The following is a 20,858-nucleotide window of genomic DNA, read 5'->3' as shown; positions in this document are numbered from 1 at the left end:
ATAGTTAATAAAAATTTGAAAGAATTTGAAGTTAGAATAGCCTGAATGTCTTGAAAGCAGGACCATTCACAAAAGCTACCTCTGTATTCCTATGGTCCTCATTTAACCCATGTTAATTTATGCAAATGGGTACTGCTAGCTAGCATGAGGACGAAAATAGCAGATTTCCAGGAAAACGAGCAGTATTTCAATCTTCTCAATGGAGCAGTGTGTTTTAACCTCTCTAGGGTACGTGAGACGGTAGCGTCCCACCTCTTCAACAGCCAGTGAAACTGCAGGGCGCCAAATTCAAAACAGAAATCCCATAATTTAAATTCCTCAAACATACATGTATTTTACACAATTTTAAAGATACACTTGTTGTAAATCCAGCCACAGTGTCCAATTTCAGAAAGGCTTTACGACGAAAGCAAACCGAACGATTATGTTAGGTGAGTGCCTATTCACAGAATTACACAGCCATTTTTCCAAAGAGAGGATTCACAAAAAGCAGAAATATATATAAAATGAATCACTAACCTTTGATGATCTTCATCAGATGACACTCATAGGACTTCATGTTACACAATACATGTATGTTTTGTTCAGTAAAGTTCATATTTATATCCAAAAATCTGAGTTTACATTGGCGCGTTACGTTCACGAGTTCCAAATCATCCTTTGATTTTGCAGAGAGCCACATCAATTTACAGGAATACTCATAATAAACATTGCTAAAAGATATAACTGTTATGCATGGAATTTTAGATGCATTTCTCCTTAATGCAACCGCTGTGTCAGATTTCAAAAAAGCTTTACGGAAAAAGCAAACCATGCAATAATCTGAGTCGGAGCTCAGAGCCCAATCAAGACACAAATATATCCGCCATATTGTGCAGTCAACAGAAGTCAGAAATAACATTGTAAACATTCACTTACCTTTGATCTTCATCAGAATGCACTCCCAGGAATCCCAGTTCCACAAATGTTTGTTTTGTTCGATAATGTTCATCATTTATGTCCAAATTCCTCCTTGTTGTTCTAGCGTTCAGTACACTTTCCAAACTCACGACGCGCGGCTAAGTCCAGCGGAAAGTACGGACGAAAAGTTTAAAAAGTTATATTACAGTCCGTAAAAACATGACAAACGAAGTATTGAATCAATCTTTAGGATGTTTTTAACATAGTTCTTCAATAATGTTCCAACCGGAGAATTCCTTTGTCTTCAGAAGTGCGTTGGAATAGAGCTCGCTCTCACATGAACGCGCATGATCAGGTCATGGTAGACCTTACTCAATCCACTCTCATTCGGGCCCACTTCACAGTAGAAGCATCAGACAAGGTTCTAAAGACTGTTGACATCTAGTGGAAGCCTTAGGAAGCAACATTACCAATATCACACTGTATCTTCAATAGGAGCTGAGTTGAAAATCGACCAACCTCAGATTTCCCACTTCCTGGTTGCATTTTTTCTCAGGTTTTTGTCTGCCATATGAGTTCTGTTATACTCACAGACATCATTCAAACAGTTTTAGAAACTTCAGAGTGTTTTCTATCCAAATCTACTAATACTATGCATATTCTAGCTTTTATGGCTTTGTAGCAGGCCGTTCACTCTGGGCATGCTTTTCATCTGGATGTGAAAATGCTGCCCCCTACCCCAAAGAAGTTAAGGTAAAATTTTAGGTGCAGTGGCATATCCCATATCTCTTGCCGGCTCAACGGTGTGGAACCAAAGAGACTGATAAGGGCTTCACATAATGTGCTATTCTATTGTTACTAACAACACATTGTGGGGAAACATCTTTCCCTAAATAGGCCAAAGTTATTTTGACCACTGTCTGCTCTCACTGTGCTATGCAGACCTCGTACATAATCAGATCAGGTGAAGACTGGAGATAATGTAGACCAACTATTGTTTCTTTCACCATCCTTGTGTCTTTGTGGCACGAAGCAAGGCTAGTAGTAAAGGTTATTGATATTGCTACCTGTTGTGCATAGGAATGTTGCCTACAGTTTGGGGTTTGTCCTGTCATCACATGCAACTGCTGACGTACAGTATACTAAATGTCTGCTCCAGCTCACTTCTCCAGACCTAGCCTAGTTGATGTGTGAACTTAAGCTATGAGTACTGGATTTGCATGTGGTGGACCATCTATTTGCTGGTACTAATTTTAAACGGAACATCGTAGGATAGTAGGCAGTGAGAAATACCAAAAATAACAGGTGGTCTCGTTAATACTTAGTTGTGAACTAGGCCCTATATGGATTGTTACTTTGCTTGCTCATAGGATGTGCCACATACCTATCTTGTACTTTCTTTTGGCAATTAGGTGTCTTTAAGTTTTACCAGTATTTAGGACAGTGACTGATATAGCCGGTAGGCGACTTTGATCGAGCAGTTGATTGATTGGTTAATCTGATCCATGACCTTTGAACCTCATACTATGCTATTGTTTGGTAGGGTAGTGACAATACCAGTATCGCGATACTTGTTAGTATCGTGGCAAGGAAACAAAACATGAAGTGGATTTCACTTCTTTAGGAAAACAGCCCTAATGTTGTAAACAAACATCGTGGTCATCCTGTCCCATTTTGTTATTTTCCAAGCTATAGCACACAATATTTTACAAACAGCAGGTTTTTATAGGACCGAAGAGTTTGGTCTGCTTCATGTTTCATTTTTGCCATGAAAAAAATTGCGATACTGGTTTTGTCACAGCCCTGTTTGGCTTAGTGCTAGTGATCAGGATAAGTGGCTCAGAGAACCACTTTAGATGTCTTATTAGGCAAATAGGAACTAAGAATAGAATAGATTAAGGTACTAGACTTTGTGATTCGGGTGTTTTTGTATAGCTTTGCGTTGTGTTATGTTATATCATGCCTATTATGGACGATCAATGTTGACTTGTGTTAAAACTCATCTCTTCTCTTCCCCCTCTCCCTTCAGACTTTGACATGAAGAAGGACATTGAGACGCTGATAGCAGAGGAACGGGCTGACATAATCTCCAAGTATGACAAGGTGAGTTTGTGTGTGTGACATCGATTCTGTAAGTCGCCTAGATGAGGGCTGAGTTTAAAATCACATATGGTGCCATTTCATATTTTCCCAAGGTGAGTGACAAGTGTGTGTGTGTGTGTGTGTGTGCCATCAAGTATGACAAGGGCTGTTTGCCTCATTTATATTTGGATTGTTGTTCAGATGATTTGTAGCCTAGATGCCGAGACTGTCAACAAACTCAAATTGATTTACTTGATGTTTACAAAACAAAACGAGCAATCTGGGATTGGTAAAAAAAATAAATAAAAAAAATTGTTGGGCTGTAAGCACAACCCCCACCTGTGGACGTCGGGCCCTCATACCACCCTCATGGAGTCTGTTTCTGACCGTTTGAGCAGACACGTGCACATTTGTGGCCTGCTGGAGGTCATTTTGAAGGGCTCTGGCAGTGCTCCACCTGCTCCTCCTTGCACAAAGGCGGAGGTAGTGGTCCTGCTGCTGGGTTGTTGCCCTCCTACGGCCTCCTCCACGTCTCCTGATGTACTGGCCTGTCTCCTGGTAGCGCCTCCATGCTCTGGACACCTACGCTGACAGACACAGCAAACCTTCTTGCCACAGCTCGCATTGATGTGCCATCCTGGATGAGCTGCACTACCTGAGCCACTTGTGTGGGTTGTAGACTCCGTCTCATGCTACCACTAGAGTGAAAGCACCGCCAGCATTCAAAAGTGACCAAAACATCAGCCAGGAAGCATAGGAACTGAGAAGTGGTCTGTGGTCACCACCTGCAGAACCACTCCTTGCTAATTGCCTATAATTTCCACCTTTTGTCTATTCCATTTGCACAACAGCATGTGAAATTTATTGTCAATCAGTGTTGCTTCCTAAGTGGACAGTTTGATTTCACAGAAGTGTGATTGACTTGGAGTTACATTGTGTTGTTTAAGTGTTCCCTTAATTTTTTTGAACAGTGTATAAACTGAGAACTGAATGATATAATTGCTCGATTATTAGGCTAAATATTGCCATGACTTTCATGTATATTGTTAGGTTCTAAATAACAGGGTAAAATCTGACGAACAACTAATGAAGAGCTCAAACCAAGTTTATTCACCCAAAGCGTCAGACAGCTGAACAGATTGACATATTCACACAAGCTCTGGTATTTAACCCTTCTTCCTATGCTGAGTCTCCTCCTCACACATCTGAACAGCCAATACACCTCTGTTGCTCGACCGAACTTTAGTGATATCTGTTCTTCTTCACTTCATCTGACCTGACCTCAGGCCCAAATTCCTCCCAACTCACAGCTGTCCTGTTGACTTGTACCAGACTGTGGCCCTTCTCCTTTCCATAGGATCCCTGATGTCTAACAATAACATGTTCTGACAGAATGTAAACATTCTACATTCCCCTCTCTCCCTCAGTGACATGAATAAGGACATTTAAAAGTCAGAACCCATCAGTCCCCCCTTTTGAACATTACTCCGTACTGTTCAACATTATATAAACTTAGAAATGACTTTAAATTAACAAAAAAATTAAACATGATTAGCATTCACAGTTAATTATTAGGTTTACACCTTCGAGACTTGTGGCCTCTGATCTATAATCTATACTATAATCTATCACTATGCACGCTCTTATTTCCATCTCTCGTCAGACAACTGAGAATGACATTTCAGCTTTTGACTTTTTCCTCCTCCTGGTTCCTAAGAGAGTGGTGGCACAAAACTTGAAAAGCAAAGAGAAACACAAAGCATTACAAATATTAATATGCATAATTATATATGCAAAGAAAAACCAAAGTTTGATTACATGACGATTCCCACTCTCTTCGCCTGACTATGCTTTATATCAGCACTGTGTATCCGTTTCAGCATCAATGCCCTCAGAAGATGATATCCCAACAATGCTACCAAAGTAACCCCTGCTACTACTAACACTGCCCATGACGCATACCTCAAAATACCCCTCATTTGCGCCGTAGTCCAGTTCCATGTTGTTACTATAGCATCCTTCAATTAATGTCCCTACAGCGACTGCCGTGAGAATAGCTACTGCATGGAATCTGTCCCCTGCTCTCCTATTGTTTTCGTGGTTCACTGATAGGTCTAGGACTGAACCTTTTAAGATACTCCCTACCGGACTCCCAACTCATACCCGGTTCCCTAGCCACCAACATCTCCAATGACCTCCTGTGCTCTGCTACAGTCGGTACCTGTGGATAATACTTTCCTTTGCTCAGGTTAGGTACACATTGCTCATCCCAAGGCCGATCTACACCGCACCCATTTGTGAACACCCTCGTTATAGTGTAAACTTTGGGTCCTAATGGTTGATAAGCAGCCACCTGATACTTTTCATTTACCGTCACTCGGTCCCAATCTTCTGGGAGATATGTCAAGTGTTTGCTGGCTGTTAGAAATGGAGGAGACATTAGTGGTGTTGGAAGAGTATCCAACTTAACAAAAGTCTGAGTCACATGTTTCTTAATCACACTGCAGGAGATGTGATGCTATTATTACAGCTAACTCCCCCTTTCGGTGATGTGTCCTCCTGTATACAGGGATCTGTGGCTATCATTTCAAGTGTTGTAACTTTGACAAACCCATCACTAAAAGTTGACAATAGTGTCTGAAATGACAACACTCTCTCTGCTACTCTCACCGTGATCTGGATATGCGTAACGTTCAATATAACTTCATAGGGGTCTCTATATTGTGCACAGTTAGCTGTACTCCCTCTCCTACGAGCAATCCCCTGTAACAATATACATAGAGGAGTGGTATCATTCCCCAGAGACTCTATTAGCCACTTCCTTAATTTATGAGCCCCACGATCTCCGCCCCAGTCACATTCCGCTCTTCCAATTCACTATAACGTTAATGCATTGGTTTTTGGGACTCCAGAGAATACACTGATGTCGGTCCTGCCAGACTCTGCAATTAACAGCTTTATGAAAAACATTCTGTCTCATACCTCGTCTCCTGCTACAAATACATTTGCACATAAATCATTCCATCGAACCCATAACACAATCACTACTAATCCGCTTCTATAGTTATAAACATACTAAAATATTCTCAAGTCAATTACTCAATTTCCAACAATCCCTCTGGAACAATGATCACTCTTATGTTCCACCACACCTAAAAACATTGACTTGAACAGGGAAAATAAAAAATACACTACCGGTCAAAAGTTTTAGAACACCTACTCATTCAAGGGATTTTCTTTATTTTTACTATTTTCTACATTGTAGAATAATAGTGCAGACATCAGAACTATGAAATAACACAGGAAAAATAGGAAGTAGGAAAAATGAAGAAAAACCCTTGAATGAGGTGTTCTAAAACTTTTGACCGATAATGTACATGTTTAATCATTTCACAACACACTTGATGCGACTTAGACTGGGGAAAGAACTGTCCATCTGTTCTGTTGTATGCCCATGGGATGCTAGTCGTCTTCATCCTCGGGTGTCAAGGCAAGACAGACTATGAGCCTTGTACGTAATTACTTGTACTGTATCATCCAGCAAGCCATATGTATTGATGTGCTTTAACATTAGGATTATGATGACATGGTAAAACAAAACCCCTTCATGGTTGACCCAAGCTATCATCTAGTGGGTTCACTAACTTTCTCAGAGGTCATTAAAAGATAATGTTTCTAGGGAGAAAAACCCTCCCTAGACCCAATAAAATCGAGCAGCTCACCCTCCCCTCACGTTGCGCTCTCCTCACAACTTAGGAGCAGCGTTCTCTCTGTGTCTCTCCTTTCCGAACCATAATTTAAACATTTGATAAATTATCCAACCCAAATTTAGAAAGACTCAACGTAAAGCGCTGAGGACTGTCAATCACTCGAATTCATGCCCCTCAACCTAGCACACATCATCACGGTTAGAATGTACATTTATAAACAGGACCATATATAACCGGTATGAACTTTTCTCGTTACAACCCCCGTTTGTCCTTGTTATACTGTCGCGATTGGCATGTTAATGACAGATCGGTATCGCGATGCATTCTTAATCTAAATTACTATACATTTTGCCGTGTGCAGACCTCCACAGTCAACCTGATACCCCAAATAAACAATTATGGGCACGGTTGACCCCCCCCAATTTCAATATCTGAGGAAATAAATGTGTCTTTCCCAAGCACATGAGTCTCTCACCTGAGCTGCCACCACCATTATGTACCGTTCATTCTGTCTGGTCCATTTTCCCACCAGTACACCCGTAGCATGAGAGAAGATTGGACGTGATCTCTCGCCATGTTCACTCCACATGCACAGTCTCAGGCCTCATGCCGCACTCCTGCCGCTCGTACACAAGTTGATGGCTCCGACTCAGATCTCAGGTAGGAGTGGTGGAAGACAAGGTCGTAGTGAACGCCTCTGTCGCTATTTCTTCAGCCGGTTGGGGGTGGGTTGAGGTTCACACTGTTCTTGGTCAAATTATCTCTCCATGCATTAAGACACCATCTGTGTTCACCTTCACCATAACTTGAGAGAGGACAGAGCAAAACAACAATTTAAGACATTTCTGATTCTGGAAATCCATCTATTCTATGGCAAGTTATTACATTCCCAATTTTCTTAATACCAAAATCTCTAAGACAAACGTCAGAGCATTATAACACACTGTTGAAACCATTTTCCAAATTAGCTCATACTCCCTTATCATATTGGCGACCTCACCACAGAGTTACTGGGTCAGGGAGTTAGAGCACTAACCCTTAGGGAGAAATCCTAACAATGCAGCAGACCCAATCTGGTATCGAAACAAAGTCAAAAACAACAGCGAAAACAACAGCAATATACATATCACAATCAATTTAGAGTCACTATCAACATATATTTTCCTTTTTATATGCAGACTTAACATAACATTTGCATATTTACCAAAGGGCCAGGGCCCCAGGGAACTGCTAATTTCCCCTTTGAACACATGACTCACATCGTGTTTCAAAAACAAACAACACTGCCTGTTAAATCAAAATAAACAAATTATATTAGAATTACAAGTCTTGATAACTCCATAAGGAAATAATTGTATCCCATAAGGTAATGGTAAAATAGACTAGAGACAGGTGTCCCTCATTCATATTTTACTTAAACCTCACCTAATGTCTCAGATCAATTCTAGTGAAGTTGATAAGGCCTCACCAGAAAGTCAAGACACAGGTCATTCAACACCATTAAGTATTTTCTTTGTCTTTTCTTTCCCTGTACTTCAGAAACCATTTAACAACAATTCAAACATTTCCATCATTCTGCGCACCCAGTTTAAAACCAAATTAAGAAGACCCCACACAATAAATCAAACAGGGTATTAACACCGCTAACCCATATTCATAACCGTTGTGTGTGCGTGCTGGTGTGTGTGTGGTAAACCCTAGGGCAAAAACACACAAATGGCCAGGCCATACTTATCTGTGAGCTAACTTTACGGCCGAATCCGGATACCTTTATACTTAGAAAACTGAAGAATTTCAGTAACTGCTCTCCCAAGACAACAGTCTCGGGAAACATTTCATAGAGAGATGACACCCCATCTTCTCCTGGAAGAGAAAGTGTACATTTTGTTAGCATTCACTATGCTACATCTTAATCAGCAACCCAAAAGTTTGAATTATAAACAAAACTGTCCTCCATCCAATCATTAATCGTTTGTTTTAATCCACCCCAACATGTATGTACTCTTATTTAGCATTTAGACACGGCAACATTTATCTCACCATCAAGTCTAATAATTTACTCCCGTATATGGTTTCTCTTTTCCCCATGATTTTCCGTATCCACCGCACCACAATGCCCTTCATGTTCATTCATTAACAAAAAATGTTAAAGGTAATTTTAGGTTGGTAACCCCAATGCTGTCACTTGACAGAATTGCTTCTTTAAAACTCAAACACTTGCTCACAATATTAACTCCAATCTAGTTTCTTGTGACCCCTCCTCCCTCTCGTCAATTCTATAAATCTATTTCATAATAAGACTAAATAAAATGTCTCACGAGATTAAAAACCTCCCAAGTTTTTCTGAGTTTGCAAAAGACTGTTTGGCCTGGTTATTTTCATTTGTTACCTTTTTAGAATCCATTTCCCTGTCATTTCACATAGATTCTCCAATCCCAAAATTGGTTCCACTTCCTCCCATGTGAAATTATCCGGGTATTGTTACTGGTCCTATGTTTAAAGACAGGTAGTAATCGTATCGTTTTCGATGCTGCCCCTGTTACCTTTCTCAATATAACACTTTACCCTTTTGTTAATTTTGCATATTTCTCATCGTAAGGAATCAGCGATATTTGATTCCAGGCATCTATTAAAAAGTTGTGAGATGTGGCCTCCTACGTCTCCCTTCACATAGACTGTCTTCTCTATGGACCACTATTGAGCAAAACCAAGGCCATACACCACTATTTGAACGTTTCCTGCCCCGCTGCCTTCAAGAGGATTTGCTGCTTTCCCTTGTTTTTTTCTTACCTTGGCCATTGAAACCACTCGTACGACTGCGAAGTGAGCGGAGTTAGATTCCACTCTGAAAGCATCCTGCTCTATATCATCCATATTCAAGATAGAATGCTCGTGCACCTCTTTCAGCTTCTCTGTGGCTTTATTAAACTTTTCTTTGAAAGTTGATGAACTTGGAAACTCACTTTTGAGAAAATGGCCTTTGAATGTTTTGGTACTACTATACCCATTCAGCTTCGTTCAAACCCTCTTAAGCTTTAGCCCCACCCATCTCATTTAAGGCTTGATCCGAATGTACTAACAGCAGGCAAGCACCCAAAGGAACTTGGTGGCTACTTCCAGACATCTAAGTGAGAGAGAAAACAGCTGATCATTACTCGCCCTAGCAGAGCTGGTTAGGCTGGAGCATTGGTGGTTGCAACTGTGCTGTCAGATTGTCCATTCGTAAAATCAGAGCGTTTTGCGTTCAGAGCGCGCACTGGTCGATGAGTAGGGTTGAACCGAACCTTCTGACCTCACATCGGCAGTCAAGCACCCAAGCGAACTGGCTAACATTGGCTAGCTTGCTAGCTACTTCCAGACACAGAATGAGAGAACATCCCACTCTGACCATTTTACGCATCCTAGCAGAACTGGTTACGCTGTTTTCATGTTAACCTGAGCATTGGTGACTGTAACTGTGCTGCTGGCAACAATTTAATTCCGCTTTTTTGCTGATGTTTACTGACACCAGCCGTATTCAACGTGTGTTGAGCGTTCGTAAATTCATCAGTTTTGCTGCCCTCTCTGGCACACTCAGACAAAAGTGCTCTGTAATTGGAGTAGATGGCCAGACTGAATTTACGAACGCACCCGAAAGGGTTACTTGCATAGTAGAGTATTTTGTTAAGACATGCAGCTAGCTAGCTAGCTAGGTAAACAATGAACCATAATCACAACTCATGACGTTACTACCTTGCATGAATCTGCAGGTAGCTAACCAACATTAGGCTGTAGCTAGCCAAGCAAATGGCTCTTTCTGACAAAATTGGAAACGTGTAATATCTGAATGTAGCTAGCTAGACTATGTTACACTTATGCATTATTCAAGGTTGGACTGTCAGATGCCATGGATGCCCTTAGTTATGTAATCCGGAGACAGGTGTTTTCTCCATCTCCTTAGCTATCATACTCAAATTCCACTGATTTCATTAATGTCCTCCAGAAATGGAGAGCAACACTTAACACACAAGCGTGCTATTTGGCAGACCAATCCAAACTCATCTCATGATCTCAGCCAATCAGGGCTAGCGGGACGGTTACTGACTTTTTCTTTGGCTAAACCAACTAGGCTCATATTTTAACAATTTTATTCATATTTACAGTTGGTATACAAGTTTAAGGCACATAAAAGTTCACATGTTCGAGAAGGCATTTCTGCATTTTGATTTAAAAAAAAGTTTAAGTTCAAATGTCTCTCCTGTGAAGTAGTGACCCGCTACCTACGCCTTATTTCCTTGAAGCGGGTCACATATCACTTATGAATGCAAGAAACGATGCCTTTTTTTTGCAACTTTTTCTAATCATAGTCGCACACCTCATGTAGCCTAGCCCACAGGCCTATATGTTTTGATAAGGTTTTTATCACAACTAAAGTGGCCAACTTCTTAAAATGAAGCACTTTAATCCGCTTTACAAGGGGGTTAGAGCCTAACTCTAACACATGAGTTGCAAGTTTTGTGAAGATAATTTTCCTGCCTGCCATTAGGCTTCATTCTTGCTCACTGTTTGCACAAGCTGAAGAAATGCACGAGAAAACACTTAAATACATAATAACCATCTCTTGATGGGAAAATCAATTTTTTAAATTTTTATTTTGAATAGCTGTAAATCCCCAACTGGAAAATTTGTCCCGTGGGAGATTTTTATTTGGCCCACCAAGTTTTATGAGCAAATATTATATGCATTGCATTCGGAAAGTATTCAGACCCCTTGACTTTTTTTCACTTTTGTTACGTTACAACCGTAATCTAAAACTCATTAAATACAAATGTTCCTCATCAATCTACACACAATACCACCCCATAATGACAAAGCAAAAAGTTTTGACATTTTTACAAATTTGACTATTCAGACCATTTGCTATGAGACTTGAAATTGAGCTCCGCTGCATCCTGTTTCCATTGATCATCCTTGAGATGTTTTTACAACTTGATTGGAGTCCACCTGTGGTAAATTCAATTGATTGGACATGATTTGGAAAGGCACACACCTGTCAATATAAGGTCCCACAGTTGATAGTGCATGTCAGAGAAAAAACCAAGCCATGAGGTCGAAGGAATTGTCCGTAGAGCTCCGAGACAGGATTGTGTTGAGGCACAGATCTGGGGAAGGGTACCAAAAAATGTCTGCAATCTTGAAGGTCCCCAAGAACACAGTGGCCCCCATCATTCTTAAATGGAAGTAGTTTGTAACCACCAAGACTATCCCTAAAGCTGGCTGCCCAGCCAAACTGAGCAATCGGGGGAGAAGGGCCTTGGTCAGGGAGGTGACTGTAGAGATGGGTGAAACATCCAGAAGGACAACCATCTCTGCAGCACTCCACCAATCAGGCCTTTACGATAGAGTGGCCAGACGGAAGCCACTCCTCAGTAAACGGCACATAACAGCCCACTTGGAGTTTGCCAAAAGGCACCTAAAGGTTCTCGCAGACCATGAGAAACAAGATTCTATGCTCTGATGAAACGAAGATCGGACTCTTTGGCCTGAATGCCAAGTGTCACGTCTGGAGGAAACCTGCCACCATCCCGAGTGGCGCAGTCTAAGGCACTGAATCTGTGCTAGAGGCGTCACTACAGACACCCTGGTTCGAATCCAGGCTGAATCACAACATGCCGTGATTGGGAGTCCCATAGGGCGGCGCACAATTGGCCCAGCGTCGTCCAGGTTTGGCCGGTGTAGACCTTCATTGTAAATAAGATTTTGTTCTGACTTGCCTAGTTAAATAAATGTTAAATAAAATAAATAAATAAATCCCTACGGTGAAGCATGGTGGTGGCAGCATCATGCTGTGGGGATGTGTTTCAGCGGCAGGGACTGGGAGGTTAGTCAGGATTGAGGGAAAGATGAACGGCGCAAAGTACAGAGATCCTTGATGAAAACCTGCTCCAGAGCGCTCAGGACCTCAGACTGGGGCAAAGGTTCACCTTCCAACAGGACAACAGCCAATACAACGCATGAGTGGCTTCGGGGCAAGTTTTTGAATGTCCTTGAGTGGCCCAGCCAGAGCCCGGACTTGAACCAGATTGAACCTCTGGAGAACATCTCTGGAGAGACCTGCAAATAGCTGTGCAGCGACGGTCCCGATCCAACCTGACAGAGCTTGAGAAGATCTGCAGAGAAGAATGGGAGAAACTCTCCAAATACAGGTGTGCCAAGCTTGTAGCGTCATACTCAAAAAGACTCAAGGCTGCAATCGCTGCCAAAGGTGCTTCAACAAAGTACTGAGTAAATGATCTGAATACTTATGTAAATGCGATTTTTCTATTATTTTTGCAAATGTATTTAAAAAGTAATCTAAAGACCTGTTTTTGCTTTGTCATTATGGGTAATATGTGTAGATTGAGGAGTAAAAAACGAATCAATTTTAGAATAAGGCTGTAACAAAATTTGAAAAGTCAAGGGGTCTGAATACTTTCCGAAGGCACTGTATGTAAAAACCAGATTAAATCAAGAATAGTCTGATGGGTGACGATATTAGTCTGTCACTTGAGTTATATATTATCACTTGTGAATGATGCCCAGCGTCAAGGCAAGAAACAATGCCTTTTTTGGGGGGACTTTTTCGAATCAAATTCGCACACCTCATGTAGCCTAGCCCACAGGCCTATGTGTTTTGATAAGGTTTGTATCACAACGAAGGTGGCCAAATAACTTCTTAAAATGAAGCACATTAATCCGCTTTACAAGGGGTTTAGAGCCTAACTGGCATACATAAGCAGCGAGTGAGTTTCAAGTTTGGGGAAGATAATTTTCACCATAAAAATGTACTTTTATAATAAAAGTATTGCATGCATATTCTCATTTGCGTTCACTTTTTATAATGGGGTTTTCCTGCTAATGGAGCATTTGCGCTTATAGCCTACTGCCATGTGCGCATTGCTGCGCTTGTATTATGAAGAAATAGCCTAATAGTTGATAAACATTTTAAGCTAAACGTTGTGATCTGTTGCGTCAGCCGCATTGTGCATTTTTTTATTTTTTTTTATGCTAGTGGTTTTATTAATTTGGGATCTATCACATCTCACAACTGTCCCAGACTATGTTTGGAATATTTATTTCTCTCACATAATAGGTCAACTTTTGTACTATGGGGGGATAGTCGATTTACATAGGCTAGTGCTTTTGCTGTTTGTTAGGCCACTGTCCGCACAAGGCATGGTTTTTTAGGGTGCATTATATGGCCAGACAAAGGGGAGGCCGCCGGGAAATTCGAGACATTAGCAAGTGTTTCTCAAATTGTGAATGAGGGACTGATGAAGTCTGTACAGCTTTTTTAAATTGTATTTATTTAACCTTTATTTAACCAGGTAGGCTAGTTGAGAACAAGTTCTCATTTACAACTGTGACCTGGCCAAGATAAAGCAAAGCAGTGCGACACAAACAACAACACAGAGTTACACATGGAATAAACAAATATACAGTCAATAATACAATAGAGAACATCTATATACAGTGTGTGCAAATAAGGTAGGATAAGGGGGGTGAGGCAATAAATAGGCCATAGTGGTGAAATTATTACAGTATGGCAAATTAAACACTGGGGTGATAGATGTGCAGAAGATGAGTGTGCAAGTAGCGGTGCTGGGGTGCAAAGGAGCAAAATAAATAACATGGTGATGAGGTATTTGGATGGGCTATTTACAGATTGGCTATGTACTGGTGCAGTGATCTGTGAGCTGCTCTGACGGCTGGTGCTTTAAGCTAGTGAGGGAGATATGAGTCTCCAGCTTCAGTGATTTTTGCAGTTTTTGCTTGCGCAACAAACAAAGCAGAGCTCATGCCTTTCAAGCCACTTTTTTTCAAATCATCATGCAGCCTTGCAATTATTAAAAATCAAAACATATAGCCCAATGTTTGTAGAACTGCATTTATATTAATAACTAAATGAAGCATATTGGTGTACCTGTTTCTTTGTTAACCGCTCAATGCTGAATAGCCAAATGTGCACACTCCCTCTTCATACTTTAAAATAATGCCATGGAATTGTAAGCAAATCTTGTCTGCCAAATGAACTAGTGTAGCCCACAGCCATTTAGCATAGCCATATCAGGACCTAACATAAGGACCTCAGAGTATGCTATTCTGTTCTTCATATCATGTTTCTTTAGACCTGTCGAAAATAAATAATGCATTTATTGTGAAGGTGTAGGCTGTATTACATGGATTGACTTTTTTAAATGTAGTTGTTCCAAAGGTCTGCATCAGTGGAAGCCAGGAGATGCTGAATGTGTTTGTTAATTAACTAAATGTAGTGACCGCCCCAGCCATAGTAGGAAGTATACGTTTTTACACACCAAAGTAACAACACAGTGTGGTCCAAGACTTTGTTGTAGTTACGATCTGGTTACCTATAACTACAAACATATATTTTGTGTTTTTACATATTAACTTATTTCCGGATATCTTCGGGAACTACCCACATTGCAATATTTCTCAATGTCATATGGCGAACTAATGCTACTTAGCAAGTTCAAGCTGGCTGATGTTACATTCCAAACCAAGTATTGGCGCTGGTGAGCTATGTACATCCACGATGAAGACATCATATAACTTCATGCGAAAAACTGCATCTGCTCTACTCCTGTGCGTTTGGTAGTGTTAGTCGAGCGTGCTATTGAGTGTTGTAGTAGTAGCTAGTTTTCATTTCAGACCTAGCAGGTTTTTTAAAAGCTAAATATGCCAAGGAGGTGTGGTGTTGCTGGATGCAGTAATACCCACAAGTCCAGGGTTGCGACTCATTTGTTTCCCAAAACGAGAAGCTAGCTTTGAAGTGGGACTGTTTTTTCCGTTTGAAGGAATCTCATTTGAGTAAGGGAAACCGCAGGCGTGTTTACTGGATGCGGTGCTCATTTAACCCCGGAGGATTTCAATATCTATAACCAGTGGAAGGCAGGATTCGGAATGAGACTGTCTGAAACCAAGTTCTGTGGTGGGTATGAAATGCCTGTAACTTCGGTTTCCTATCGACCTACCCTGTAAAGTTACATCATGAGTGTCAGCAGTGAAGGAGATAAACCGGGTAAGTTCAATGTGGTAAACCGCTAATATAGCTAGCTATACACTATGCCTAACTGATCTAGCTATGTATTTTGTATAAATTGTCTAACTAACATTTATAGATATATCTAGCTATTTAACATTTATCATAAGGTTTCTACCTGTGTACTAGAAACGTTACAAGTACAGTGGTTCGTCCTTTAAAAGTTGCGGCGGAGCTGGCATGGTGCCGCAGAATTCTGTCGCACGTTATTTGTGTGAACCACTGGTACCAATAATGCTAGTTAGTGCTAGTTTGAACACCAGAGGGAATCTTTGAGAAGCATTTGATTGCCTGCAATAGTGGCTGTACTAAAGAATGTAAAACTTTTTTTGTAATAACATAGTATATGGGACTGAATTTAAGAAATCTTTCTTAATTAATTTGATATTATGGTGTTTCTATTCCACGAAACCCCTCTGGGTTTCCGTTAGGATGGAACTTCAATATGCTCTTTAAATAAGATCTACACCACTTAACAGCACATTACTCAACACTAGTGAGACTCATGTCGCCTACGGTAGGCCTACAGTGTATCGAAAAGTATGACGTGACTCTCCGCCAATAATTACATATAGAGGATTGGAGGATATTTCTGTAATTCAGTGATATTTATTCCCATAGTAATTCGTTATGGATCTATAATTAAATAAACATTGGCATTTTGCAAGAGTATTTTTATCATTATTTTATTAACAAAAGCATAACATTACTAGTTACATAGTTTTCGTTTGAAGGTGCAGACTGGCACTAAGAACAGTGGGAATGTTTCCCTAGTCAGCGCCGTTATTAGTGCAATGCCCCTTAAAGTCCACCCCCCTTCTCGTCCTCCCTTCCCCATGGGCTAGGTCATTCTTGTGTGCGCGGCTCTGCGGCCCATCTCGTTCCCTCTGCTCTCGTGCCTTGAACCTCGCGCGCTTTCAGTGGATACAGCTGGAGCGCTGGAAGGCAATACCATTGTGAGCCACTCGGGTGCCATGACCAATATGACATCCTGCTAATAACAGGGTTAATAAAATATCTGAGAATATTGTTACTAATTTGGAAATAATACTAAATAACAAACTGGCTTTATTTATTTATATTTTTAGAGGGAGAGAAACCAAAAAACCTACAATCATCTCATGGGTATCTGTCGAGGGTATGGGCATGGGTATTGAACCAGCATCTGTAGCAACACAGCTTGCACTGCTATGCAGTGTCTTAAACCGCCACGCCACTCAGGCACTGTACAACGTGACCGGTCGAGTGGGCTACAATACTACAGGAAGAGCAAAATAATCAGAACAAAATAAAATAATAAAAAACTTAGTGTAACAGTTTTTTAGTAAGTCATGCACAATTATCACTTTCTATTTAGGTTTATGTCGCCCATTCATTGTCAGACACAGTAGGACCCAAAGGCAAAATCAGTGCTCTAACTCCCCCTGGTCTCTGGAGCAATGAAGTGGTGATGCAGGGTACCATACTAAACCACAAATTACCTCTAAATTCCGCAGCATAATCACAAAATTCTTAGTGGAGCAACCACTGTAAGCCTACACTGCCTGCAATGTTTTTGACCAGCTAACTTAGTGTCATAGCCTCTCTCTCTCTGCTAGCTAGCAAGATTATCCAGTTTGTCAATAATTTTGTCAATAACATAATTTCCCCTCATGATGCAATCTATTTTGTGAAGTGCACCAGTCCCTACTGCAGCAAAGCACCCCCACAACATGATGCTGCCACCCCCGTGCTTCATGGTTGGGATGGTGTTCTTCCCCTTTTTCCGCCAAACATAACCATGGTCATTATGGCCAAACAGTTCTATTTTTGTTTCATCAGACGAGAGGACATTTCTCCAAAAAGTATGATCTTTGTCCCCATGTGCAGTTGCAAACCGTAGTCTGGCTTTTTAATGGTGGTTTTGGAGCCGTGGCTTCTTCCTTGCTGAGCGGCCTTTCAGGTTATGTCGATATAGGACTCGTTTTACTGTGGATATAGATACTTTTGTACCTGTTTCCTCCAGCATCTTCACAAGGTCCTTTGCTGTTGTTCTGGGATTGATTTGCACTTTTTGCACCAAAGTATGTTCATCTCTAAGAGACAGAACGCGTCTCCTTCCTGAGCGGTATGACGGCTGCGTGGTCCTATGGTGTTTGTACTTGCGTACTATTGTTTGTACAGATGAACGTGGTACCTTCAGGCGTTTGGAAATTGCTCCCAAGGATGAACCAGATTTGTGGAGGTCTACAAAAAAAGTCTGAGGTCTTGGCTGATTTCGTTTGAATTTCCCATGATATCAAGCAAAGAGGCACTGAGTTTGAAGGTAGGCCTTGAAATACATCCACAGATACACCTCCAATTGACTCAAATGATGTCAATTAGCCTATCAGAAGCTTCTACAGCCATGACATAATTTTCTGGAATTTTCCAAGCTGTTTACAGGCACAGTCAACTTAGTGTATGTAAACTTCTGACCCACTGGAATTGTGATACAGTGAATTATAAGTGAAATAATCTGTCTGTAAATAATTTTAGGAAAATGTACTTGAGTCATACACAAAGTAGATGTCCTAACTGACTTGCCAGAACTATAGTTTGTTAACAATAATTTTGTGGAGTGGTTGAAAAACAAGTTTTAATGACTCCAACCTAAGTGTATGTAAACTTCCGACTTCAATTTAATGGAAAAGAGATGTATGTTTCTGGACAATGCATCATGCTGCATTGTTGACAATATGAACGAGCGGTGCAGATTGCGATTCGATTTGAGCAGGGCGCGCCTCCCCACCTATTTTGTCACACTTTTACAGTGTTAGTTTAATCAGCGGTTATACAATATGATACAAAAATCCAAAATTATATGACTACTTTCTTGTGTGCGTGCATGCGTTTGTACTGCTGTATGTGTACTATAATTAAATACACGTTGAATTTAACTGATCCTGCTGTATTGTCCTTTTAGTTTGTGATTTGAGGCTTTAATAAAAAATTATATCATTTTTGTGTGTTTTCAGGGCAGGCAGGAGGGTGTCCACATCGACCCCTGGGAGGATACTGACTACAGCATCTATAAGGTCACAGACCGCCACGGCTTCCTGCAGTAAGTTAACATGACAGCTCCGACAGTGTTCACCTCTCTTCTGGAGCCAGGGGTTCACCCCAACCATGTGCCTAGGTTTAGGGCTTCAACCTTAGCAGAGTACTGGGTTTAGAGTACACACACACAACATGCACATGGGAGGAGAAGAGAAGGGAAGCCTTAAACCGCTGTAATGAACGCACCAGTATCCACTGACTCACCTTTTGTTTGTGTCTTTCTCCTCAGCGAAGAGGAGCTGCCGACTCCGAGTGCAATTGAAGAGAAGGTATGTACTGCTGATCACCTTTGGGTTGATTGATTGATTTGTTTATTTCTTCTGTCTTCCCTTCAGCAAAAGCATCAGGAGATAGAGCGGGTGGAGAAATGGCTGAAGATGGTCAAGAAGTGGGACAAGTACAGGAACAGCGACAAGGTGACCGACCCAGTGCTGACTATACGCACCACAAACAACTCCTCAGCCCTCTCTCTCTCATTTGTTCTTTGCTTCCCTTTTTCAATCTCACTTCAATCTCCAGTCTTATAATTTTTGTGATGGAGGGGGAATCATTAGTTGTAGTTTTCCTTTTTCCTCTTTTAGCCCTTGTGTCTTTCTTTAGATGGTAGAGATAGTGTACTAGGGGAACCTCCTCTTTAATGATCACCCCGTCTACTGATATCTACTCTCTCTGGTCTTTCTCTTTCTGGGCTTTCAGTCTGGTCTCTTTAGAAGGTGAAGCGTGTTTAAGGCAGTCTTAATATAGCTCTTCCTCTCTCTTTCTCTGGTCTCTGTTTCTTTGGTCTCTCTCTGCCCATCTCTAGATGGTGAAGCGTGTGTACAAGGGAATCCCCCTCCAGTTGAGAGGCCAGGCCTGGGCTCTGCTACTGGATGTAGAGAAGGTGAAGCAGGAGAACTCTGGAAAGTATGAGGTGAGCACACTATAGAATTAAACTCTTTCTCCCTTCATCTTGCTGTATTATAGGCTTGGTGGACTGTTTGTTATATTGCTATATTCCACACCTATCCACATCCTTTCAGATCTACAGAAGAGCCTAGGGGTAGGGGCTAGGGGTTGATTTGGGATTCTGCAGAAGGGTAGCTCTCCTGGAGGAGAGTTGGCTACCCCTTGTATACAGCAGACCTGGGTTTAAATAATAATAGGGTATTTCAATTACTTTGAAAGACATTTGGAAGTAAGTATTTAGGTTTTGGATTTATTTGAAAAGAGAAGTAATTTAATTTTAGAATGTATTTGGAAATACACTTGGAAAGTATAAACTGACTCAAGTACACTCCCATGCTTTTAACCCAGGTCAGTTTGGTATTGGTTTAGTATTTGAAATAATGTATTTGAAAATACTTTCAAATAGTATGGTATTTTTAGGAAAGTTCCAATAGGAGTAGTTGATTTGGGCCACATTATTTGTGAATACTCATGTATTTGAACCCAGGTCTGGTATACAGTAACTGATGTTATTCTGCTTGGTTCCTTTATGGCCAGACTATGAAGGAGCAGGCCAGGAGTTTCTCTACAGAGATCAAACAGATTGATCTGGATGTCAACAGAACCTTCCGGAACAACATCATGTTCATGGAACGCTTTGGAGTCAAGTACGTCATACTCATAGTTATCACCCTAAAGCCACTAACCAGGGCTGTAACAAAGCATGCTATTGGTATATCATGAATAGGGTTGTACAATTCCGGAAACTTTCTCAGGAAGTGTCCAGCTTTTTCAGAAATTCCACTTGGAAGATTACCGGAACCATGAGGGAATAAGCAGGGAAAACCCTTCAACCAGAATTTCGGGAAAAACCTGGGAAATAACTTGGAATTTTGCACTCCTTATTATGCACATGTTCATGGGCTGCTTCGGAGTCAAATATGTCATACTCATCGTTATCACCCTAAAGCCACTAACCAGGGCTGTAACAATGCATGCTATTGGTATATTATGAATAGGGTTGTACGATTCTGGAAACTTTCACAGGAAGTTTCCAGGTTTTTCAGAAATTCTGCTTGGAAGAT

At 41.0% G+C, this 20,858-nt stretch overlaps 1 protein-coding gene across 1 annotated transcript in view; it reads left to right on the top strand.

Annotated features, from left to right (window-relative positions):
- Positions 1–20,858, top strand: part of si:dkeyp-19e1.3 (TBC1 domain family member 10B) — a 92,602-nt gene that overhangs the window by 29,150 nt on the left and 42,594 nt on the right. The window contains exons 2-7 of the mRNA XM_039017063.1: positions 2,930–3,003; positions 18,768–18,853; positions 19,079–19,118; positions 19,185–19,265; positions 19,652–19,759; positions 20,332–20,441. Coding sequence (XP_038872991.1) covers positions 2,938–3,003; positions 18,768–18,853; positions 19,079–19,118; positions 19,185–19,265; positions 19,652–19,759; positions 20,332–20,441 — 491 coding nt within the window. The 5' untranslated portion in view covers positions 2,930–2,937. The remainder of the gene's footprint in view (positions 1–2,929; positions 3,004–18,767; positions 18,854–19,078; positions 19,119–19,184; positions 19,266–19,651; positions 19,760–20,331; positions 20,442–20,858) is intronic.

Source organism: Salvelinus namaycush, chromosome 21 (genome assembly GCF_016432855.1).
Source record: "Salvelinus namaycush isolate Seneca chromosome 21, SaNama_1.0, whole genome shotgun sequence".
NCBI lineage: Eukaryota > Metazoa > Chordata > Actinopteri > Salmoniformes > Salmonidae > Salvelinus > Salvelinus namaycush.
Note: the sequence above shows the minus strand (reverse complement) of the source record. Positions and strands in the feature narration are given on the sequence as shown.